Here is a 25,827-nt window from a genome sequence, read left to right as displayed (position 1 = left end):
TCAGACCAAGGTTGGTGGGACAAGTCACACTGGGGGCAGTTTTGAAGAAGTTCTCAGCTCCACAGCCCACGCCAGCGCCCAGAGCTCTCTCGCTGGCACCCGGCTTCCCGAGAGCGAAGAAGAGCTCCAGTGCTAGGCCAGCGGCCTTGCTCAGAGACTTGCCTGGACCGTGGTTTCTAGGCCTCTCTCACTGCCCAATTTGTGCAACAAGGTTTTGTCAGTTTTGGAAAATTGCCTCCCTAGGCTAGTGCCGGAGAAGCATTTCTTCTATTTGTATTTTGGATATGCCATTTTATCGTCGGGTATTTTGTACGCCATAGGAACCACACACAAGTAATTGACTCATAACGCTCTAAAATCTATAACGTGACCAAAATAATTTTCATTTTAATGTAACTTCCTTCCAAAAATTGCTCAGTCTCTCTTACTTAGTTAAGTATAGTGTTTTCTATCTGCTGGTTTCTAACCCCCCTCTCGGTGCCACATCAGACAGATGGACCTAGAGCTGTGCAAAGATTGCTGCCAGCAGTAGGCCGTAGACCAGCTGGCTACCTGCCATACCAGGTGCCCTTTGATCAGGAGTGTCTGTACATGATCTATTTCCTAATGGAATTAAAATCACTTATTGTCGCCCCAAAAAAGTTTTTTGTCCTTCACTGATAACAGTCTGGCATTGCCCTTCTCCATCCGTTCGTCAGCAGAGCTAAGGACAGGAAGGCACACCCGGTTATTCATACAGAAATTAAGCTGATCACAGCAGCCGATGTAAGCTGAACGTTGCAGCAGGAAAAGCTTCCGTTTAAAAATATGTTCTGTTGCTTGCTCTCTGTGGTTTGATAAGACTCAACGGTATAAGCTAATTACAAAGGGAAGTAGAGCGGGGGGGAACCTCTAATTTTTCCTCCCTATCTTCCCCTTAAAAAGAAGGGAAGGTAAATTAATTATGACTGAACAGCACGAGCCTCAGTCAAGTTACAGCCTTAAGTGGAATACAAACCCAACAATTGAGTAAAGATGTGCCATAGGTTAGAGAGGCCATGCCTTCAGTCCACATTGTGGAGCTGCTAACTTGACTCCAGTATCCTACAATACACACAAGGAATAAGTGCTTAAGTTTTTGCACCAAATTTTTTCCTGCTTCATTCTTGGGCATAATTCTACTGACTGCATTATATCTACTTAATCACCGAGAGCCAGCCATCTCTCAGCTTTGATTCAGCATGTTTTCTTGCATCCTTTTAGCACTTCTTTTTAAGAAAAGAGCAGCACACTTGTGACAGTGTCTTGCTGTCTTAATGAGCACTTGTCAGTCTGCATGTTGTATTACTCAGTTCACCAGACTGAGATGAGCACAACTTTAGCAAAAGTATAAACAAAATGGAAAACAGTCTGGCTACTTTGAAAATGGATGCTTGTTTTGAGCATAAGCCAAAGTTTCAAATCAGTGTTAGTGAGTTTGACATTACAGACTGCTTAAAATCTTGTGAGGAAACGTGGCTTTAAGTGATTTTTTTTTTTTTTCCTGTGTGGCTTTTGTTACAGTTTTCACAAAGTTAGAAGTCATTTAACTTATGTCTAGTAGAACATTAAGAACTTTGGACATCTATCTCAAATGCCTCTTTAGTGTGATTTTTAGCATGGAAGCAAATTTAATTAGGTCTTTAGTACAGTTTTCTTGTGTGTTTGCTAGCTTATTTTGCAGTGGTTTTGTGCATAAACATGACTTTATTTAAATAAATAAAAATATTAATGGTCACTTAGTTTGTGTAAATGAAGTTATTGATATTCTTAGCAAAAATAAATTTCTCTTACTCTTTTACTTTGTGATGTTTTCTTTTTAATTCCATGTATTCACAAGCAATACTGTGCATCTCTTTTCTAAGCCTTGCTGTCACAGCAGAGTATCGAGGTAAATTGCAAATATATAAATTGCCATTCCTCCAGTTTTTAAAATCTGTTCACTCCCATCCAGATCTGAAATTCCTCCTGGAAATCTGTGGCCCAACTTTTGAAAATTTTGAGATTCAAAGGAGAAAAATGACTCAACTGTGTTCAGTAAATGAGAAATGTGCAGCAGAGAACAAAGGTTTGCATTGAACTTTTGAGCAGGGTCAGTAAAGGTAAAAGGTAAGAATGTGGTGGACTGGACGGGGAATTAGCCCTCATTTTTGTGTGTGTGTGTGTGGAGATATATATATATGTTTCTGGGAAAGCAGTAAATTGTTTTTTAGCTACATTCATTAAGAGCACAATTTAAAGACCTTGTATCAACTAGTTGAGGTAGGTTGGCCAGACAGGCTTCTCTTCCATATTAAGCCTTATGTGTTACTGTCATTACAACAGCTACCACCCTGAGTAGACTCCATCCTGATAAGAATAGGTCACGAGAAAGATATGGGAGAAGGAGATTTCCACACAGGTCACACATCCAGGCAGGCTGTAGCACACTTTTCCTACATGTGAACGGTACACTTCAGTAGTGTATTAGGAAGCCTGACGCCACTGGCTATCTGCTGGCCTTTCTTTCAACTTGTCATCATGGCTCAGGCTTTCTGATTGCACTTTTTTCTCCAGCCTCTTTCCATCTAATTTCCTATTTCTATTAAAATGCAGTGCCCAAAGCTGACATATGATTGCAGCAAGTAGATGGGAATGTAGCGTTACATGGAGTACATGCCAGATGTATTTAAGCAAAAACAAAATCCCACACAACACACTCAAACTATGGCTGTTTCCCAGGATAATATTTACCTTTCTTGCAACAGTGTGCTGCTGACTCAGGCTCAGTGCTCAGTCCCCCAGCTCCCCTGCAGAACTGGGTATCGCCAGCCAGGAAAGCCTCCGGCTGCGTTGGAGGAACTGACTGTTCCTGCTGGGGCAGCACTTACTGTGTGTTCTCAAACATCTTTTCAAGACCACTTTTCTGGTTTGTCAAGATTGCACTCAATCCTGTCCTTCAATGTATCTGGCACGCTTTTATGCTTGGCATTCAATACAAACTAATGAAGACTATGATTGCACGCACCTCAGTGGGATAAAAATAGTGAAGAACACTGGGCCCTGGACAAAGCTCTGCAGGGCCCACCCCACCTCGCTTGCAGTATGATGATCAAATACCAGTAACTACTATTTAGTGTCCTACTGCTCAGGAAAGTGCAGACTGTTCTTTCAGCATCTCCACAGGGCACAACTGCTGCTTTGTGAGGTTCCCTGAGCAGAGTAGGCATCCCACACCTCATCCAGCCCAAGATTGCAGCTCTTGTGAACTGTGCAGGTCGCTGGAGGCAAAAGCTCCCAACCCCTCAGGGAAGTGCTCTGTGTCTCTGCCAAAGGCACCAGCCGCAGAATGCAGTCAGGCCCAAAGGTTTGCATCAAGGAGACATCTCCTGGAGTCATGGTGCCTGAAGACCTGTGCTCAGCTAAATTACCTGCCTTAAAAGGGGATTACAATTCAATTTATTTTCATGCTGCCTCATCTGACATGAGGCTGAAGATAGATAGAAAAGCTAGCTCTAGATCTCTACCATATAATTTTTCCAGGTGCAAACTTTCATTATCCGGTAATTGGTACATCATCCTAATCTCCTGCTGCATACTTGATACAACAGATGATAACACATACACTGGTCTTGTTTTGGCATTTAACACCACTACAGCTTTACTTGACAACATACTGTACTTGAGCATTATTACTTCCACCAATACATCGCAGCAGGATTGCTACCGGTGTGCAACAGCTTGAACAAGGGAAGGCAAGCTTTACACTGAAGTAGAGTTATCTGCATTAGACTGCACCATCCTCAAAGGCCCCTTCCAATCTCAACTGTTCTTTGATTATCAGTTATCTCTGCAAGAGTTCGTAAGGTCACCAGTTTGAGGTGAGTGGGAGTTAGGCATACTGGTCTGATGTAAACCTCAGCACCATTCCCTGATAAAACACATAGTAGAAAAAAAATGTATGAACAATAAATGCATCGAGAAAGCGTAACCATGAGATTACCAGGGTTTTATCCACCATCACTTGTACAGATCAAAGAAAATCTCATCTTTAAGTTTGTCAAGAGCTTCCAGAGAAATGTGCTAATTGGTCTTGCTTCCAAGTACTACAGTGAACAGATATTAACCTCTGTGATGCAGTGTCCTTAAATCCACACATTCCTAGAAGCCACACAACAAGACTACCTGTCCCGGTCAGTGCACTGCATGAACAGATTTGTTTGCAATCAGATAAATTTTGAACTTACCTGAATTTTGCCAGCAGAGAGCCTATTTGTGAGGCTGCATCGATCAAAACTTATTAAAACAACAACAAAACCTGTTCCTAGCCAAGTGGTCTCAGGATTTTCAGCAGTGAATACACATTAAAAAAAATCTGCTGGCAGAATTATTTATGTTATTGGAGGAAACACAGCACAAAGAATGTAAAACAAAAAGCATTTTAATATAGCTACAGTATTTAGGAAAACCTCAGGAATGTGGATGACATGTAGCAGCTGTTTTTTTATTCCTTTCTCTGTTGATCAGAGATACCAGCTGGAGTATTTCTGGGTGAACAAACTTTCCTGCAAAATAAAAGAAAGAGAAAGTTAATGACAAATGCTCTCATTTTTCTGCGTGTGAAAGGTTGGCAGTGATGCTGCGTAAGGCTCAGAATAAAGTCCAAACCATTCTTTTAAGAAAGGCAGTAGTCCCATTTTATTTCTACTATGGAATAACTATTAGACTAGTTATGGTCATTTCCTCCTGTCCCTCCCCTCACCCCCCCAGAAAAAGCTTATACAGATATTTTTGCTCTATTACGAAATTTAAGAACTAAAAAAGGGATGCCCCCTGACCAGGACAATCCTATGCTACATATCCTGCTACAAGTAACTACTCCAATTACAGCTGCACTCAGGGAATATGCTCTAGGCTCTACTGAGAAACTAGCTTAGTTTAAGTTACTGAAATCTAATAGAAGGGCAAAGATGCCGCTAAGAAAACAAAGTATTCCAGCTCTGTTGATATTGAAGTTACATCATTTTTCAGAGAGCTTATTTCCCTAAGGAGCCACCAAGGTACAAATGGGATTTGTCGGTGACACTGGCCATTGTCTGGACAGTGTGTTAGGTCCTCTCCATACATTTGTTTGTTCTGTTTTTCCCCAGGACAGGATTACTTGTAGTCAGTCTTTTCCTGGTGTTCAAATCCCTTGCTAAAATCATAAAGACAACTATTTTACCTATGTTTCCTTTTTAATGATTAGTTTATTTTAGGAAGGATGAGAAGCAGTAGACTAAAAAGTAGTACAACTGTACCTAAGACTTTTCACTGAGCTGGTTCTCACATGTACCTTGGGCAGGTCACACAAGACCACAGCTCATGTAGGGATAACAAATTTTACTTCACTAGTTTGTGAAACACTAAATAAATAGGAACAACTTGCTCTCAGAGCACCAGCAACAACTGAAGCCTCCTTTACATCCCTCTGATGATACAAGGAGATCCTTAAACACATCCTAGGATAGTAACAACTGAGCCTCTCTAGGACAAAAGCGACGTAAAAGGAACTTGGCATAAATGAGATTCAGGTTCAACACATGCAGATAAATGCAAGGTCTCTTCACTCTGCAATAATTTCCCCCAATATACTTAGGGTATTTGAGCAATGAATAAAATAACTAGCTCTCATTTGCTTTGCATGTCTATCAGAAAAAGAAGGCAATTCATATATTTCTTTTACAAAAACAAACAAACAAACAAAAAACAAGAAACCAACCCACAACAAACGTACACACAAGTGTCATACCAGCAGTTGAATCATAAAAATCCTGCAGTCTGCCAGGTGTGTTTTCCAACTCTTCGTACTCAAATGCTTGCAGTATCATCTCACACTGATCCAACTGTTTCACGAACTTGGCTTCTGCAGTATGCTGGTTTTCGTATTCCTGAAGAGATTTGCAGATTACCAGTTATAAGAAAAAATTGTATAGTCTGAAACAGTGTCAGAAGCCCTTCATAGATCTAGAATTTTCTTCACTAGTACAAGCCACTCCATAAATATTCAGTTACCCCTTTCACACTCAAATTTAAGAATGCTATTCAGCAAAACACTTAGATACATGGTAAATTTCTATTAAATGTAATAGGATTTAAGGGCAAATTCTTTTTGCATACTTTAGCTTAACATATTGGTTTTACAAGCCAAGGTTTTGTTTGCAGGGGGGCTGCAGGGGTGGCCTCTGTGAGCAGAGCCCAGCGGCTGCTCCATGTCAGATCAGAGCCAGCTCCAGCAGGCTCCAAAAGGGACCTGCTGCTGGCCAGAGCTGAGCCAGGGAGTGACGCTGGGTGGGCCCGTAGGAGAGCAGATTTAAGGAAGGGGAAAAAATCCCCTGCGGCCTGTGGAGAGGCCCCTGGTGGAGCAGGCTGTCCCCCTGCAGCCCACGGGTCCCACACGGAGCAGATCTCCACGCTGCAGCCCGTGGAGGAGCCCCCGGTGGAGCAGGTGGATGTGGCCTGGAGGAGGCTGCGGCCCATGGAGAGCCCCCGCAGGAGCAGGCCCCGGGCCGGAGCTGCAGCCCGTGGAGAGGAGCCCACGCAGGAGCAGGGGGTCTGGGGGGAGCTGCCGCCCGTGGGGGACCCGTGCTGGAGCAGTTTGCTCCTGGGGGATGGACCCCGTGGTACGGAGCCGTGTGGGAGCAGTGCCTGAAGAGCTGCTGCCTGTGGGCAGCCCCCGCAGGCTCAGTTCGGGCAGGACGGCATCCCGTGGGAGGGACCCCGCGTGGAGCAGGGGCAGGGAGTGACCTTGAAGGGGCTGCGGGGATGAAGCATCAGGGACTGACTGCAGCCCCCATTCCCTGTTCCCCTTCGCCACTCAGAGGGAGGACGTAGAAGAAGGTGGATGGGGCAGAACAGGGGAAGGTGTTTGTAGTTTGCTGTTAATTCTCACTGCTCTGGTTTGTTTTTAACAGGCAATAAATAACATTAATCTCCCTATGCTCAGTGTCTTTTACCCATGATGATAATTGTGGAGTGATCTCCCTGTCCTTATCTCAACCCTTGAGCCCTTCTCCATCGTATTTTCTCCTGCCCTTCCTTTGAGGGTGGGAAAGGAGAGAGCAGTTTTGGTTGTGTTTAGCTGCCCATCACAATGAAACCATCACACTTAAATATGTACCAAAGTGCTTTGCTGAATCAGGGAGAATATGGAGACAGCCCTATAGGACACACGAGCTAATTAACAGGTTCCATTTAACAATGTTTTCTACATAAAGATCTTTTTATGCCTTGCTAAGGCTATGAATTACCATGGTGTGTGCCTATGCATTACTATTACTTATTTTTAAGACCTATTTTGCACTTCTCTTCACCACTTGCTCTTTTTATAAGGAGTTGTTCTTCACATTTTTCCTGTCACTCCTCCTTAATCTCTTTGGTCTAATCCGTCTGAGCTGTTGGTCTTTATCTCTCTCCTAGGAGATGGGGAGGGCATTAATTTACGGGTTTCCTCCCCTTCAGACTTTAAGTCCTCTAATCTCTCTGCTATCTTCACCCTCACCCCATTCACTGTCAGTATGTATCTGTGAGTCGTTCACATTTCTAGGCAACTTGAACAATTTTGCTGCCATTTGCCTCTAGTGATGGTTGCAGACAGGTTCACCTGTCTTTTCTAAATCTACTGTATTGAATTTGAATCCACTATTGAATCTACTGGTCTTCTCCTGACTTCGGCTGCAGGAAAAGGCTTCTTTCCACACAAGTTATCATTGCCTTGACACCCTCAGCAGGTCTGACCCCACTCATCATCCTCACCACAGATAATCAGACCAGAGGCTTCAGTACACACCAGGCCCATCTGTGCTGCCGCACTTATTTATTACACTTACTGCTTTACATTTGAAAGTCAGAAATCCAGATTTTGATAGCCATGATTGGTTCAATACACTACTCTACTTGAACTTAAATTATCCTTTAAGTTCTCAATTTCATTTTTATCATTATTTTAATGATCAGTTTATTTTCAGTGTTTTTATCTTCCTCTCCTCCATTCAATCTGAACTTTACCCCATATTTTATTTGTTTAAATACTGAAGGTTATTTTCTATTTATTTCTACTATTTTGTTTTTTTTTGGGGCCACTGAAAAGAACAAACACTTCTGGCAGCATTAAAAAGGACAACTTCAGGAGGAGAATGATGGCTTGTAAAGGTCTCTTCCACCTCCAGCAATTAACTGGGAGTATCAACCTGTTACTGATCTTTGTGCCGTACAACTCACCTGATCTTATTCATACCTCAGCTTACATTAACCTCAAGAAACATCAGCTATTATATGTGCAGCTGGGCACAGTGCTCAAATAAACACTTATTTTTTTCTTCCCCACAGTGTTTAAGAATGTGAAATGAAAGCATACTTGGGAAAAAGAGTACCTGGTTCTTCAAACACCACAGTCTGGCTTTTAAAATGACTCCTGTGATTTTGTTCTTGAAAATAAAAAAGCAGGACAGAGCTGAAGCATGCACACCTATTTACTTTAATGTTTTTTTTTCCAAACATAACCTGAAGGAAGCTGGGAAATAAAACTATCTCAGGGGCATCTTTTTGCTACCTCTCCCCTGCACTACACAGATGCACTTGAAGACTGCCCACCAGTACAAACCAAAGCAGCAGTCTTCCCAGGGCTGAAGGGAAGCACGGGCCAGAGAGTAGGGCTGAGCAGTACAGGAAGAGCTCGGTAAGAGTCTCAACAGATCTTCTCCCAGCCACTGTTCAGCTCTGGGCTATAACTTTCTTCACTCACAAAGAGAGAGGGAAATGCCTCTGGCTAGCTAAGAGCTGCATATCAAACCCAGTGATCATGGGCTTCTTATTTTCTGCCTTAAAAAAAAAAATCTTTTTAAAAAGTACTTAGTTGTTCCACTTAAAATAAGACTAGAGGGACCGCATGTGAATATTAGATTTTTAGGTTACACTCATTGCTATGTAGGTTACGCTCCGACTGCTACACTGGAGATGCAAAACCAATAAGTTATCCTAAAGGTAGAAACAAAGAACAAAAGATCAAAAGCATGCATATGTTAAATTACAGTTAATGGGCATGATAACAAGCTAACATGCTGAAGAACTAACTGAATACTGAATCAGCTCCTATACAGGCAGAAGCCTGAGGCAAAGAAAAACAGTATGGAAAAGAAATTCTATAAGACTAATCTTATCTATCCTAAACTCCTTTTCTTCAATTTTAGCAGCTTCCCGAGGAAGAAGGAACCAGTGTGTACTAAACAAATGCACATATGCTATTTCCTAGATCTGGTTGTGCTGATTTATGCCCTTTACCTTGAAGTACAGCACTGAAAACCCAACCCTGCTGCCAGCTTCAACACACAACTACAGCAAGAAAAATGAAGCAAAACAAGCAGGTGGTTATAATCCAAGGCAGAAATTGGCTGCCAGTATCTGGAATTTAAATACAGCCCAAGTGGAAAGGTAAGAATGCCAGCACAAAATACAGCTTCAGGTTACAGAGGCCAAGAAACATAACTGTTTGCAACACAGTGTGAACAAGAGTTTGTGAATGCATTTGTCTTCATGCGACTGCATGCCAGGAGAATATAAAGCACAGTAATTACAAACATGAAGTCTTTGGAAATAATCTAATCACCCCTAGTTTATAACAGATCTTATCAATTAATTTTCTGATGCATGAGTTCACATCAGAAAGTTAAATCACACTCAAATACAGAAGATACTATCCAATACAAACATTTAAGGTACCCAATACCAGCCAGCAATCAGCACTGTTTGTAGAAAAGCACTATTGTTTTGTCAGTACTTCACATTTAAGTATAAGCCAAAATCTACTAGCAAATATTTTAGCTTAATGGGATGTCTAATAAAGAAATGGATGCCACATAAACTATTACATGTATAAAAAGCAGAAAATACTCCAAGATATAATCAGTTGCCATTGTTTTTTTCCCTCTATTATGAGCTGAAAACAGCCAAACGTCAACAAAAGAGATAATGTGGTAAAAATAAAAAATAAATAAATAGATCTTTCTCCAAGAGTGCTGGATGCAGAAGATATACCCTTCTTTCAGTTGTACACACCATGCCCAGGGCAGGTCCATCTGGAACTTTGAGAGGCCAAAGGCAGAGACTGGTTATTCTGCCAAAGTTTGGGGTTCCCTTTTAAAAGGGATTCGTAAGTGACCTTGATTCACACTGTTAGCTTTACCTCCAAAGCCAATGAATCTACCTTGCTTGAGATCAAAATAAGAGATGACAGTTCCATGGGTCAACAGAAAGAGCATAAAGGGTTACCCTCAATCTTAGCAAAGGACTAAAAGAATGCAAACTTACTTCCCAGAGTTCATAGATTTCTTTTTTGAGGTCCTCTGATAGAAGCTGGGTCAGCTGCTGCATAGCTGCCTGAAAAATAGAAGCCATTTGTACATAGCCATTTTTGAGTGAGTGAAAATATACTCAATTTATCACTTTTTTTCCTGAAGAATTAATTACCTGTTACCAAGTTTGTGGAAACATATACTACACAACATATTACTTGAAAGTGCATGTGTACATGAAATCTTCCAGAGGAACAGAAGGACCACTTGGTAGAGGATCTTTTATGAGACCATTTAAGTGAATTGCTAGAAAGCTAATCTGAAAAATTAAAAAATAAAAATATCTTCAAGAATCCAAAAAGAAGCCCAGAGCAAAACAGGCAAGTCAAATAGCTCTGCCTTCCAGATTTAACAAGTCAAGGCAACACTTGTACTTACTGGGAAGATTATAGGTACAGTTCATAGAAGTAGCTTTAAAATCCGAATTCCTAGTGCTGACAAACAACTGTCCTCACCCAAACTCACAACTAGCCCATTTGCACTAGTAGGGCTGACAACAGCTACTGACACAGGCAATGCAACATAAGCCTTTAAAAAATCTCTGATTTTGAAAAACAGACAACAAAAATCCATTTAATACTCTGCAGCAATAAAACACAGTACTCCCAGACTGAAATACCATCTGCTCACCAACAGTTTTGGTAGAAGATTTAACACAATATCGAACTGATGGTATTACCAGCAAGCAGAAATTGTTCTGCATGCTCTTTGTATTCTCCCAGCTAATCAGTCTCGTTTCTACTGTTTTCCTAGCAACACTTAGGGCTGCTTCTGAAACGATCAACATCACAGGGAAGACAAAGGTTTTATGCCATAATTGTTTCTCCACTTGAAACGTAGGACACAGTTATGCAATATGACTGAGCTGAATCAGCTACTCCCCATCACTGGGGAGCACCTTTCAGCTCAGATTTCATCAAAATTTGATGTTAGCAGGGCAAAATGACAGGTAATGCCAAAAAAAGGTAGGATTTTTTTTGTTGCCTTTTTTTTTTTTCCGGTTTCTTTGTTTCTTTTAGTTTTCTGCTGCCTTAGCCTTAGTGAGACTAGCTGATTAAACAATGCACAAGCAGACTAGCTTGCTCTACAGCTTACACTGAGCTGGTTGTGAAAGGGAAAAAGAGAACTCAGAAGCAGCAGCAGCATATGGATAATTCAGTACAAGCTATCTAAGCTCATGAAGCTGTTACCCTTACTGTATTTTTACAGCAAAGTATTTAACAGTTAATTTAAGTGTTTAATGCTTGATGCTGCTTCCTACTAAGTCAACAAAAAAGCCCTTAGCGAGCTAAATGAGATCTGCAAGGAGCTGCAAATACTGAAGAAAAAAATAACATTCTTAGGCATCAAAACACTTTTTTCATTTCCTAAATACAAATTAGAATTTCCTCTATTGAACGTGAACCCTGAAGGCTTTAGGGAAAGAGGTGTTTTTTTTATTCAATGTAAGGGCACACTAGAAAGTACACTGAAATAAAAAAAAAAACTAAAATTATAGTCAGTAAAGATAGTACTTCAAGTACACTGAATACTGCTTTGATCTTTAAGTTCCACTTCCTTAGCAAAAAGCTTACTCCTAGAATTAATCATAACCCTCACTCCCAAGTTTTAAAAAGGTATGCATAAAAGTGGGGAAAAAGAAATCACTGCAACGTTTTTTACACTTTGAAGAGCTAATGGTAGCCTCAAAAGAAATTCCGAGGCACCATGTTGCCCTCTAGCTGTAACTGAAGGAGTGGTTTACATTTTCTTCAAATAAAACATCAAACTAGAAACGATAAGCCAAGAGTTTGGATATGTACAAGGCCAAAAATAAAATAATTCTAGCCACACTGCACTCAGGAATGAATGACAAAAAGAAATGATACCTGTGTTTGGAGTCCTGTGCAAATTGTTAAAAACAAACAAACAAAAAAACAGTGTATGTCACTATCAAATTATCTGGCACCACACATCTGCCATTAACCATCACATACTATTATCAGTGAACCTACTCCCTGCTCCTTCCTGCTTGATAAGGCTGTCAGCAGGACTAACTTAGGCTACCAAAAATACTGCTAGCTTGGGAACAAATTATCAATGTGATTACTTCAAAGATTCTCCTTCTGTAACTTTGTACTTTGTTATGTTACATGTTAAAAAAATATTAAAACAAGCTGAAAACTTTGGGTGTTAGTGGCCTACTTGTGCAATGCCAATGACAGTGTTAGGTTGCTTTGAGGGTCTCTTCGCTACCAGCAGAGCATTTAAAACATTCAAAATGCTTGGCAGATGTGGTTTCACAGCTTATGTCTATACCTCTTCTCTCCTGTGTTTCTCCTCTTTTGAGATGTTGTCTGCAGGAGCAATATCTCCGACAATGCATTCAGCCATATCATGAACCAACGCTAATCGTATGCATCTGACAAAAAGCAAAGACAGAATAATCATTTTTTCAACATTTTAAGTTATGTCTTATTATTCATAAAGCTAAGAGCCCCCATAATTTATCCCTTTCATATATATACAGAGATTTTACATAATACATTTCACTTCTTTGCATAGGGCCTAAGGGCCTTGTTTTCCATTTAGACATGATTTTAATTCCCAATTTCTATCTCCTGCTGCTTGTAAATATAGATATAAGTAAAAATATAGTTTGCACAACAGCATACAATTCAAAAGTAATGTATGTAGTTTTCACATCTCAGAAAACCAAGCATACAAGAGCTACCTACATTATGCACTTCACATTATCCCTGTAACAGGTAGAACGTAATCTGCCGCCACCCCAAATTCAATTTATAAGCTGACAAAACATGCTTGCAGCTAAGCAGCTATGTCAGCCTGTAGCACAATCCTCAAGAAAGCCTTCACTGCTTTCATCAGCTCCTGAAGTGACAGCAAATACGATCCCATACTGTACTTGACAACTCGTTCAATACTAATGATGCTCTCTCTTCTATGCTGTATGATTTATGAGGCTCCCGATTGCTGCTGAGTGCTAACTCAGCCTGCCCAAATCCACCGAGAATGTCTTTGCCTTTGTTGTCTGTTGCTTCAAACTGCCTTTTACCGGGATGCCTTCAGCTTGCTTGTCTCTGGCTTGAGGGAAAGCCAGCTCAGAGCCTCAGCACTCTGATTTTAGTGATAAAAAGCCTTCGTCCCGTTCACCTCTCCAGGTAAACAGCTCAAAGGATGGAGGGAAGGGATGTGGGGAAAGCACTTCAAACACCGTCGGTGGGCCTTAAGAGCTCCTCCTCAGCAGGACGGCTGCTCTGAGCGCTGTGCCCGCAGCTCCCCCGTGGCAGCACCAGGCAGGGGAACCAGAGGGTCTCTCTCACCTGTCCTTGTTCAGGTTTTTGTCCTCGGTCACCAAGGCCATCATCGCCATCCTGTACATGTGATCCGACACGCTCTCTGGCTTTGCCACGTTCCTGTACACCCATCCCGTCCGCGGCACCCTCTGCGGGAAGGGAGCACCGCGGTCACTTAAAGGGGGAAACCTTAGGTTTTGAAGCGACACGTGGGCAAATTCCGCCCCGCTGCCACCTCGGCGCTCCGAGGCACCTGGATCTGCAGCCGGCAAGCCCCCGGCCCCCCCCGGCCCCCCCCGGCCCCGGGCACCTCTCCCCCGCCGCCCTGCCCTCCCGTCCCCGGCCCGGCACCTTGAGCTGCCCCAGCAGCCGCAGGAAGGCGAGCAGCCCGCCCCCGCTGCCCCCCGCCGCCATGGGCCGCCCGCTCCGCTTCCCGAGCGCCCTCCTCCTCCTCCCCTTCCTCCTCCTCTTCCTCTTCCTCCTCCTCCTCTTCCTCCCGGCCGCGGAGCACGGCCTGCCCCGGGGGGGCTGCCGCGGCAGCTGGCCGGCACCTCCCCGAAGGCCGGGGAAGGGGAGAGCCGCCTGGCGGGCGGGGGTGTAAGGTCCAGCGGGGAGTTTTTACACCCAGATCTCCGGCTCCTCTGTGGCTATTAGCTAATCGATTAACCGCAAGCAGTACTCTAATAATAACAGCTCAGGCCGAGGAGGAAAGCAACGGGAGAAGTCCGGGTGTTTGTGGATGTGACTGCTGTGATAACGGGAACGTGGTGACTTACCACGGCTGCAAAAACAGAAGAAGAAATCCTTCCATGTGCAGGAAAGGAGTAGATAAGATTACAAGGGGATAATTACCTGACCCAAATCACAGAAACACAGAATGGGTGAGGCTGGAAGAGACCTCTGAACATCATCTAGTCCAACCCCCTGCCGAGCAGGATCACCCAGAGCACATTGTGCAGGGTGGCATCCAGGCGGGTTTTGAATATCTCCAGAGAGGGAGACTCCACAGCCTCTCTGGGCAACCTGTGCCAGTGCTCTGTCACCCTCACAGTAAAGAAGTGCCTTCTCATATTCAGAAATTGCTAGCAATTCTTCAGTAAATTGACAATAAAGAGACGGACTAAGAGTAGACTTTCAATTTTAAGTCCACTGGACCTGGACCTGGAATGGCCTCTTTACACTCATTGTGTAATGTCCAGCACACAACTGATGTGCAGAAACAGCAATAATTAAAGGGCAGACAGCAGTACTGGGGGTGGTGAGAGGGGACAGGAGCCTTAATTACTCCAACGATGTGACACAAGTATACATACAGGTCACATAACTCTCCGTTGCGATGAAAGGGTCAGAAATGAAGTGTAACCACAGGCTGCACAATCTTTGCTCATCAGTATGTTTTCTTCTGATTAAATTCCCTACACTTGACAAAGCTTTTCTTCAAATCTTAAAATTGCCACGAAGGTAGAGGAGTAGAAGCTGGGCTGTTATTGATATAGGGAGCAGCAACAATTCTTGGTGAGGCCTTCTCTGTGAGTAGCTCATAGTTGGTCAAAACTGATCATATCAATGACCACTTAAGCATGTAGCATGCTTTTTCTTTTCTTTTTTTTTTTTTTTCCTAAAACAAACAAACAAACAAAAAGCATCATATTAAATGGAAGAAGCTAATGTAATTATTCAGAGAAAAGAGTGTGGTTATCACAGTTGCTGCACTAAGAGATTTAAGGTTATAGACTCCTGAAATCTGGCTACAGTCACTTCTCCTCACTTTTGCAAGTTAAATAAAAACACCAAATAAATACACTTAAATAAACAAATACACTAAATAAATAAATACACTAAATAAAAACACTTTGCAATCTGTAGCTTTTCAAAATGCATTGCATTTCTTTGTTATTTTTATATTACCAGTTGAAATAGCAGACAATGGTTTAAATGTGGCAATTAAATATTCCGCTTTCAGTAAAGAACATCTGCAGTTTGCCAGATATCAACAGATGGCAGAGTATTTTTATTTTTTGCTCCCGTGTATACTTAAACACACTCCCAAATAAATAATACAGCCCAGATGCATTTTGGTCACAATTTAAAAGCTATCTTCCCACAATAAACAAGGGAAGACATCAGTTTTACATTTGTATACAATCATAGAAATGTTGGTTGGAAAGGACCTTTGGATATTGCATAGTCCAGCCTCCCCACTGAAAGTAGGTCTGATTACAGTGTTGCCTTGACAGCTCTCAAAACCATCCAACCCTGGCTCTCCCCCCCAAAACAAAACAAAAGAAAACAGTACAACAACATGTTATTTGTCTGGGTTAACTGTCTTCTAAGTAAATAATATCCTCCTTGAACCTCCCAAGCCATTTCTGGCCATTGGTTGTTGTTCTGTTGCCTACTATTACCAAGAGGAGTTTAGCTCTGTCCTATTTGTAAACCCCTTCAAGTAGCTGTAGGCTGCTACTATGTGACCCCTTGCATTCTTCAACAGACAAGACAGGCCCAGCTCCCTCAGCCCCCAGCGGAAGTGATTTAGATTGTGATCATCTTGGTAGACCTTCTCTGTAAACACTCCACTTGAACTGAAGCAGCACACTGTCCTGGCAAGGCCTCACCACCAGCAAGCAAAGGGGGACAGATCAACTATCCCCCTCTGTCAACTGGCCATGCCCCTAATGTAGGCCTACTCTGTGGTTTTGCCTTCTTTGGGATGAGCACGCTGTTGCTCATATTGGACTTTGGGTTTCACATAACCCTAGGTTCTTCTCAGTAGAGCTGATCCCCAGCTCCATTTCTTCACATCTGGTACCAACAGAAGGGCTTATTCTGCCTTGGGTGCAGGGTTGCACATTTCTCCTTGAACATGTTAAGCCTTCTGGCAGCCCAGCCCTTAAATTTCTCAAAGTCTCTCAGAAATGAAGCTCTACTTTTTAGCGTGTCAATCATTCCCCCTACCTTAGCATTATCTGAAAGTAGGCTGTGGGTATGTCCTGTCTCACTGTCCAGGTTTTTGATGAAGATAACGAACCATGTGAGCCCTAGTAACAACCCCTAGAGTATTCAACTTGCTGTAGGCCTTCAGGAAGGTTATCAAGCCATCAACTGCTGCCCACTGAGCTCAGCAGTACAGGAGGTTTTCAGTTCATCTAACAGCCAGCTTGCTCATGCCATTTTTCCTCAGTTTGCGAGTGAAAATGCTGCAGGAAATTATTTCAAAAGCTGGACTGAAGTCAAGATCTGTTATATCCACTTGCTTTCTCCTTCTCCATGTAGCCAGCTACTTCATCATAGGATGCAGTCAGGTTGGTCAAATATGATTTGTCCTTCATAAATCCATACCAGCTGTTTTTGATTGCCTTCTTGTCCTTCACAGGTCTCTTTCCACCAGAGCTTCATCAGCTTTCTTTATCTTGCAGTCTTTCTGGCTGCAAACGGATTCTTTCTGGTTTCTGGGCAGTAGATGCATACCTTCTGAACTTAGACAAACACAAAAATAACGCAGAGTAATTTAATTTGTATTTTAAATAAGATGTTGTGTCTAGTTCAACAGTGCTATTTTTAAGTCTAACTAATAGCAGATATTTTGCCTTTTAACCCTTTCTGAAGGTTTCTATTCAATGTTTAATATATACAGCTCTTTAAATCTTATAACCCACTTGCTTTTGCAATTTCTTTAACACTTTTTTAACATGGATAGGTCTTGTACAATACACATAAGGAGGCATGTTTTTCAGTTTTGTGTGATAATTTCTTTGCCATCGGTGTCCTTAAGATGCATTTCTGGAACCAATTCTCCTGTGACATTAATGAGGCTGTGTTGCAGTCCCCAGCTGTGGCTGTCCTATAGGTTTAGAGAATGCTGTCAAACTCAGCATGCCCACATACACAGTTTGATTTTCTATTGCACTTAAGAACTCTGCTCCATTTGAAGCCTTTGGAGCTGTGAATGCTCTGGAGACCTGAAGTTTCCAGCAACATTGAGAAGAATAGAAAGCCGCTATGTAACAGTTGCTGAACACGGCAACAACATCATTTCACATACCGATGGGGAACAATTTCCCAGGCATCAGCTAAAAATAATGCTGTGAATTACTTCTTTTCAGCATGTAATAAATTTATTTAAATACATACATTTGAACATACTGTTTATGTGGATAAAATATACATGAGATACACTTGTACTTAATGCAACCCTTGTAATTCTTTAAAATTTTTAGGCAAACAGAACTGCTTATTTACAGTATTTTTCTACCCCATCAGTACTTTCTCCCAGGTTTCTACCCTGGGACAATACTAGAGCTATAATTCATGAGTATTTTCAAGTACTAATCATATGCATTGTGAATAGTATTAAATACATACAACTTCTGTAGGGCTGGGGGACCATAATATAGTACAGATTTTAGCTCTTTTAAAATCTAATGTAATTTTACTCTTGACTAAGCAGCCTGAAAACAGCAACAAATTTGGGATGCCCAGGTCCTTACAATTTTAATCAGGTTTTTTATGTAATCAAGAAACTAGCAATGATTTGCCAAGTCTCCGTACAAGATATTGTGATAAGGTTTAAGGATATTGATGTTAAAGTCTTAATCTTCCATCAGTCTCAGACGGCTTTCTTTTCCCGTCTTTCACTCTAACAGATGGCAATTCGAAAGGAGAAATGCGAAATTATTCGTCTTGCTACTGATGAGTAATTATCATTTAGTAGCGGGAGATGGCGCACTTTGCCCACAAATCCTTACTTCGACCACAAGCTGCTACCAAATGCCAGGATAAAATTATGTTTTAATTTCTTTAAGAAAATAGCACTGGGGAAAAGGGACGTTTTACACACTTGGCACAGTACTATGAAAAGCATCTCTGCAAATGCCAGATGACTGGAGAAAAAAATTTTAACTACTTTGAAGGTGGATCTTAATCATCTTGTGCTTCACTTAACGTAGTGCCGATACTAGCACTTGGGATTTTGAAACCTCTAGTGTGTTCTGCCAATTTGGATTCTGCAAGACCCATGTTGGTGAAATATCTTGGGAAAAAGTAATTAATTGATTAGATTCATTTGGCATCTTCTGACAGATTAAATAAACAAATAAACAAACAAACAAATAAATAAGTGAATAAAGTTGTGTAGTTCACTAGATATAGTAAGATGATTACGTATCACAGACCACTAAGCAGGAACAATAAACCCTGGTGTCCTCTTTAGGAGAAAAATGATTGATAAACACTTGCCAGATACTATAAAATGTTTTATTTCTCCAAGCCTTATTTCCTTTACTTCCTTTACATGAGGTAATGTTAGCAACAAGGTAGAAGTAGCTAGTAAAATCCTAGCAAGAATCCTGAGTAATGCTACAGACAAGACCAAACAGCTGAACTTACCTGTGTGTGCGCCATGGGGCTCTTTCCTCTCTGCCACATACTTTAGCTGCGACTTCCTCTATAGTTCAAGCAGGCAAGGTTCATAGGAAGGAGGTCAACATTGATGGTGTTGACTATTGGCTTGTTATTATGTGTAAATATTGACTAAGTCCATCCCAGAGGTAAGCAAAAGGGGTAAGACTTCATCAGTGCTAGTCATTAACACTGAAGACTGCACTTGACCAGAGAGCCTAGTGTTTCAGGAGGTTCTGGCCTTTGGACTTGTGAAGAAATTCAGATGTCCGTGTGTTGCCTGTAGGAGTAAAGGCCGTGTTCAGGCTTTGTAAAGTTTTAGCTCCACATGTGTGAAGGGGAAGTGGCTAATGCAGTTAAATGCATGTGGCCTAACAAATTGGTTAGGATCCCCTCATGCAGCCTTCCTTACTGAAAACTGCTGTGAAGGTCAGTAGACACAACCTGTGCTGGTGGTCCGCCTGTTGGTGCTCGTAGAGCTCAGGAGCTCTCCCAGTGTTAGAGTGTCAGCAAACCTGCCAAGTCTGACAGGCTGTGTTTGCGGGTCACCCAGCTGCACCCTTACATGAGGCAATGTCCACCGTCATTTACGCAGCAGGCTGTTTTCCCTCCTGTGGTCCAGCACCTCCGCTGTGGCTGCAATCTGTCATCTACCTGCAGATGCACAGAGCTGACGGACATTGCAAACGGGATTTAGCTATTGGCAGTGTAGGCGACCTGTAGGACCGCTACCAAAAAGAAAAATGTTCCCCTCATTGCTGTTGCATAACACCTTTGTCTTTTTTTTCTGATTTTCTGTCAGAACCCTTAGGAATGGCCTATCTAAACCTGCAAAATGAAGAAAATACAGTCTTCCTTTATTTGCGTAGAAGTAACAGATCGGAGGAGCATGGAACAGAACTTTGAGAATAGCACATTTAACGGAAAAAAAGTCAGTTTAAAAGCAAACCAATCTTACATGAGCAGAACATTTCTAATGTAAAAAGGCATCTGAATTAGAGGATTAGGTCACACTGGCTGATTAACATCATTTGATCTTCAGCTATTGAAAAGCCACTGGGCTTCTCAGAGAATGGAAGCATTCAAACTTTAAATGAAACCACAAGCCTGGCTTAGAAAAAACCTGCTAAACTGAAAACAACTTGCCTTGCTTCAGTAATTGTCATTTTTTCTCCGCTGCTAGGGGATGCATCCAAATCAGGATTTAGAAATCCCTCACATTTCAGTGTAACAAAGAAGAAATGCAAAACTGAATGAGTGCATCTCAGACGCTACCTGGGAGAGGCTTATAGCATGTGAAGCTTGCCTTGTTTTCCCATATCATATTTATTTCTTGTTTTGAGGTGGAAGAAAGATACTCAAGGATATCTTTTTTGTTTATTTTCTTTGTAATACATTCATTATAATCTGCTTTTTTAATTGTTTTTGGGGGAGGACAAAAAAAAATAAAGCTCACCCTGGACCACAAGACCCATTAAGGATCTGAGAGGGACACACTGTTGACATTTGATAAGAAAGCAAGAGAGGAAGGGAGTTTTACTTATTTGTTATTTTCTAAAATTATATTTGTTTTAACATGAATGACTGATGAACATTTTCAATGAAGAAAACTTTTGTGAATGTTTTAGCTTTTGCTTGGGAACCTCCAAGCAAAATCATAACAGACCAGCCTTGACCTTCTGGAATTCTCTAAGGTAAAGCAAGAAGAAAGGAGCCTTTATATGGTATTATTAAGCCCTTTGTCATTGAAAACACCAAGAACAACATGAAAATCCATGTTAAAAAAAATACTCTGGCTACCTCTCATTTCTTTTCTGTTAAAAAGCTTATACTGTTTTCACTTATTACGCTTAAATGTGTTTTGAAGGGATTTTTACAGTCCCTTGCTACTGTCAACACTGAGTAAGCAGACAGAAATTAAAGAATTTATTTCCTATCTCTAATGACCTAATGATCAGATTGCTCAAAGGTTTTTTCTGTGATCTTTAGAAAGTATTAACTAGCATGGATGAGCATTCTCTCTCTCTCTCTCTCTCTCTCTCTCTTTTTTTTTTTTTTTTTGGTTAATTTGAAAAAATGGTTATTTAAGAATCATGATATTATTTTTGGTCATGGTGTTATCTCAGTTGCTATATCTGGAGCAAAGCAGTATTTAAAAATATGGAAAAGCAGTGAATATTCTAGTTTGTCCCCCCTCCCAGAGTCATGCTGTTAGGTACTGCGCATTCATACAACGAGTTTAGTTTAAGCTCAAAGTTTACTGCATTTTCAGGAGTCTCCCAAATGCCAGCCAAGTCAGACCCTGCTTAGCTTCCAAAATCAGATGTGATCAGGCATGTAACAATGTAAAGAAAAATAAACCCTCAAAGGCACTCTGAATTATAATGTTTTTTTTTTTTTTTCTAACATACAAGAAAGTACAAAATGGAAGTTTTATCACAGCTCCACTTCCTGTTGAGTTCCCCCACCCACCCTTATTACTGTGAGCAACATTTTTCAAAATAAAGGCGCACTGATTTGTTTGTTATTTTAGGCTCTGAGAAGGAGGTCAGACTGGAACACTGTCCAAATATATGCCTCCAGTCCCACTAAGGACCTATAACCATGCTTATCTTCATCCGCTGTAAACCAGTTCATTGTCTTCCAGGGAGAGCTCATGATACCATATAGCTTTGCAAGCGGCGTTATAGCTGTATGTGCACGTGCATGTTTGCAGGACCTGAAACTGCTTCATTCCTCTTGCTTCTCACAAACAGAGAGCTGCACGCAATTAGCCGCAGCCTCACGCTCCCCTACCGCCGGGCTATTATTTTGCAGACTACGGAGTGAGGCAGCTCCAAATCCTCCCTTCTCTTCTGCGACCCCACATGGCAGCCACAGCTGGCCGGCCTGATCTGTGCTCCACCAGTCCTGTGGGTCTATAGCCCCAAGGCCACCATGCCCTACTGAGGGGCTGCAGCCTCTATGGAGACTGCTAAAGGCACAATCTGCAGCGACAGCTCGGGGCTATGGTCCCTCCTCTCTCATGTGACTAAAGCATCGTGTGCACTAAAAAAAAAAAATTTAAATAAAAAAAATCCACTTGCTATTTTTGTCCGAATATTTGAGCTCCTCAAATATCCCAGGAATAAATGCACCAGCTCTTGGCATTCTCTTGCTAATCCAAGGAAACCTTTTGCACGGGCCTCTGCTTTCTAACCTGAGATTGACTTTAATTATCCATTATTTTGTCTTCCTCTCTGTGAGCCTCCAGCTGAATGCATTGTGCCACCCAGCATATTAGTCAATCATCACAGCTTACGGAGCGCTATACTTTACATCTTGGCTTCGGTGTCATTCATGTGCACTGAGTGGAGACAGCAAGCAGTTTTAAGACGCTGGGTAGATTTAAGCATGCTAGGGCCTGTCTGCCCCGATAGTAAATAGCTTTGCTGACATTTAAGCTGCACATGGCTTGATGTTAGGTCAAACAAAAATGTCACATTATAATCACTTTTTAAATAGCTGTTTCCGGCTCAGTTAGTACTGTATAGTTCCAGAAGAGAAAGCACTTACAAGCTGACAGACAGAAAGAGGAACCGTCTGTATAGGATGTTTGCCTAATCCCATCCCTGCCCTTGCCTGTCAGACTCAGAGGCTTTGTTTGTTTAAAAAAAAAAAATCTGTGTATACAGTTTAATGCCACCGCACTTTTCAGCCGGGCAGACTCTGAAGACAACTCGTGAATGAGCTCTGGGGAGAGCCCTTTGATGTAGCTGTGAGGGGTTTGGGTGGCCCGGGCGGTGCAGTGGCCTCAGCAGCATGGGGCACCCGTGCTGTGTCTTGATGCGGGGACCCTGTGCTGCTGGGATGCCGCTGCTTGGAGGATACTTGTAAGCAAAATCCTAATGAGCTCTGACAGCAGAAAATGCGAGGGTTTTCACATTCCATAACACCACTCCTTAAATTAGGCTCTGCCTCTGAAACTCTCTGTGGAGGACGTGGACCACAGGGGAAGCCATGCGAGACTAACTTCCTCTCCCAGCCACCTCAGTTCGGTGGCTAAAGTTAGATGGTGTGACTGTCTGCATACCGTTTCAGTGAGGCTCTGGCATCCTGCACTGCCTGAAACGGCCCCTGCTATCCCCACAGGGCACAGCTGTGACTTGCCAAAGAGCACAGCGGTACTCCCTGAGGGCCTGCCCCGGCCCACCCGGACTGGGCAATGCGTCCAAGCAGCCTGTGAGGAGGCAGAGACGTGGGCATGGCTTCCCTCTCCACTGCCCCAAAATGGCTGGAAGTGAGGCCTGCACCCTGCCACCTGGAAGTGTGCCTGAGGCTGCTCCTTCTTGTCTCTCTCTCCCACTTCCCCAAAATCTGTTGTGTGAAATGCCACCCACCTGCGTCTTTTGTCCACTGTGTTACAAGCCCTGCTGGGGGTTACGGGTGGTTTGTTTTCTGGCAATGGATGGCACCTTTCAGAAGGTGACAGCATTTTCCAACGTGGAACAGATCTAGAAGGCAAAGCGTGCTCCAGACGTACCTGCCTGCCACACGGAGAGTCCTGCCCAAGCACCTCATGTCCTTGATACAGATTCATCGGGGCTGCTGACCCCGGCCTGTAAGCCTTTCTTGTAAGGCATTTCTGTCCCCAATTAGATCACAACTGTGGCACCAATCTGAGCTTGTCAGCATGGAAATTTCCTGCTATGGTGTTTTTCCTCAGTGTTCTGAATCAATGCGTACTCGATACAAAGTCAAAAATCAAGTTTATTCCTAAAGAAATATATTTCCAAGTTGCATTTAGACATTCAGCAGTAAATCTTCACAAATCCCTCATTTCACATCAGGGTTACAGAGTGTGGTGGCTACTGTCTAATCACATAATAATGAATGTGAGAGATAAGAAAAATTCTTCCACTTTCAGACTGCGGAAGATAAGTTTTTGCCAAATGTGGTCACAAACTATGGGGCATTATCAAGGGGGAGCTGGGAAGAATATTATAGCCGCTGAGAGGTTAGGATATGATGATCTTTTGTTTACAGCTTTCCAAGATTTCTTTACTGAGAAGTAACTTTGGTTATGCCTCAAATTTTTTATGAAGAATTTCTTCTCTTTTTGGCACAGTTAAACGTCTGTGAATGAGTGCACCCTCTCAGCCACAGACACGAAGGCAAGTAGTTGCAGCTGCATGTGAGCTCGGGGCAGATACCTTGGGGCTGGTGGAGAATTCAGCCCGACGAGGAGATGGGGAAGGAAGACATGGGGGTTAGGTGGGGGGATTATGCAACAGAGTATATATGGTGCACAGTATATTTGTTAAAAATAATCGTGCATTCGAAGTCCAGCCACTTCTTCCTGGTTTAAGCCATCTGCCAGTACAAAGAACGAAATGGGACCAGAGGAGCCAACCATGGATGAGGGCTCCTGAGACAGCATGAAAAATAGCATGCATCGAAAAAGAAATGTTGTGATTTGTGATCTTACTTGATACGGATTAGCTGACCAAGAGAACTCAGACTGGGAAAAAGGAAAGGCCTCATGGATGGTTTAGATGCAAACTTTCTAAATATGACTTTACTTTTTTGGTGTGTGTGCAATTCTTTCTTCTAAAAAACGCAGTGCTGATAGGAGTGGGGGAAAGAGAGCTTCTTTCATTACTTTTTTAATGACCTTTGAGGTGAGATCACTGTGAGCATGAACTTCAGCTGTTCAGCTGATCATACCTAAGTGGACTGTAGTTCGTTTGCATGCTTCATATGCTCTGTTGGTTGCAAATGCTTAGCAAAACTCTCTGGGTTTCACATATGTCAAGAAGACATATTTGATAGCTCAAGACACAAATTATCTCACCCTTAGGCTGTGATCTATTGTTACTACCTGGAAATGGAAGTTTTGTTACATTACATGTAAAATCAGATCTCACGTCCAGGTTTTCACTAGACAATCAAAATCTGTGCTATGACACCATAGGTATGAGAATATACATATGTGAATGTGTGTGTGAGGAAAAAACACTCTTTTTTTTTTTTTTTGCATTTATCATGATTGATACTGCAGCGTTTACACCTGACTAAAATGTGCCAGTCATTGAATAATCAACTTCTGTGTCTACATTTCTGCAGATTCGCTTAAAAATAGTTGTTTGATACCAGCGTCAAAGCCCGGAGAAACCAATAGAAAGATGCACAGTGATTTTTTTAGGTATCACGTTAAAACTCCTAGTGGTAGAAGAATTTAGCTCCATATTTCTTTGTATTGTAGACACAAAAAGTGTAGTTATGATAACTGGTAATAATTATTCAAATTAAATTTATTCAAATACATTTAATACTCAAATACATTTAATAGAAAAATATGAGTTCAACAGGTGACCAGAAGTATAATGTATATTTTGGAAGTACAAAGCTTTCAGAGACAAATCTTCATACACTTTGTAAATTTAATGCTACAGTGACATGGCCATCACTGATTAGGTTAAAAAAAAAATAAAAATATGGGATTTAAAGTTATCTAGATAGGAAAGGAGATCTTTTTCCTGTGTACAATTTGTATTAAGGTAACAGGACACAAAAAAAAAAATCAGCATGGGTGTCTTCAAAGGCATAATATCACCCCTTTGTCTCATCTTTAAAACAGAGGAACTTCTCATACGGTGCTGTTTAAATTAGAAAAAGTCACGCTAGAATGAGAAAGAAAAAGATGTTAACATTTCCACATTTTGCTTTGCTGACTGCACATTCTTTAGGTATATGTAAAAAATTATGCA

General features: G+C 41.9%; 2 protein-coding genes across 13 annotated transcripts in view; one reads left to right on the top strand and one right to left on the bottom strand.

Annotated features, from left to right (window-relative positions):
* Positions 1-1,819, top strand: part of TPD52L1 (TPD52 like 1) — a 55,860-nt gene extending 54,041 nt beyond the window's left edge. For all 11 annotated transcript variants that reach the window (XM_080586269.1, XM_080586268.1, XM_080586272.1 and 8 more), the window contains one exon: positions 5-1,819. In XM_080586269.1, coding sequence (XP_080442395.1) covers positions 5-136 — 132 coding nt within the window. In that variant the 3' untranslated portion in view covers positions 137-1,819. The remainder of the gene's footprint in view (positions 1-4) is intronic.
* A 2,603-nt stretch (positions 1,820-4,422) lies between these two features.
* Positions 4,423-14,187, bottom strand: HDDC2 (HD domain containing 2). Of its 2 annotated transcripts, XM_080586276.1 has the most exons (6): positions 14,033-14,186; positions 13,709-13,830; positions 12,684-12,786; positions 10,342-10,410; positions 5,789-5,927; positions 4,423-4,562 (listed from the first exon to the last, which is right to left on the bottom strand). In XM_080586276.1, the coding sequence occupies exons 1-6, from the start codon at positions 14,093-14,095 to the stop codon at positions 4,468-4,470; spliced, it is 591 nt and encodes a 196-aa protein (XP_080442402.1). In that variant the 5' UTR covers positions 14,096-14,186; the 3' UTR covers positions 4,423-4,467. The 2 variants fall into 2 exon arrangements, with proteins under 2 accessions (XP_080442402.1, XP_080442401.1); XM_080586275.1 differs by lacking the exons at positions 4,423-4,562; positions 5,789-5,927 and adding an exon at positions 8,050-8,462 and having other exon boundaries at positions 14,033-14,187.
* Positions 14,188-25,827: the final 11,640 nt, after the last annotated feature.

The sequence above is a fragment of the Anser brachyrhynchus genome (assembly GCF_964034855.1).
Source record: "Anser brachyrhynchus genome assembly, chromosome: 3".
Taxonomy (NCBI): domain Eukaryota; kingdom Metazoa; phylum Chordata; class Aves; order Anseriformes; family Anatidae; genus Anser; species Anser brachyrhynchus.
This window is presented reverse-complemented; position numbering and strand designations above follow the sequence as displayed.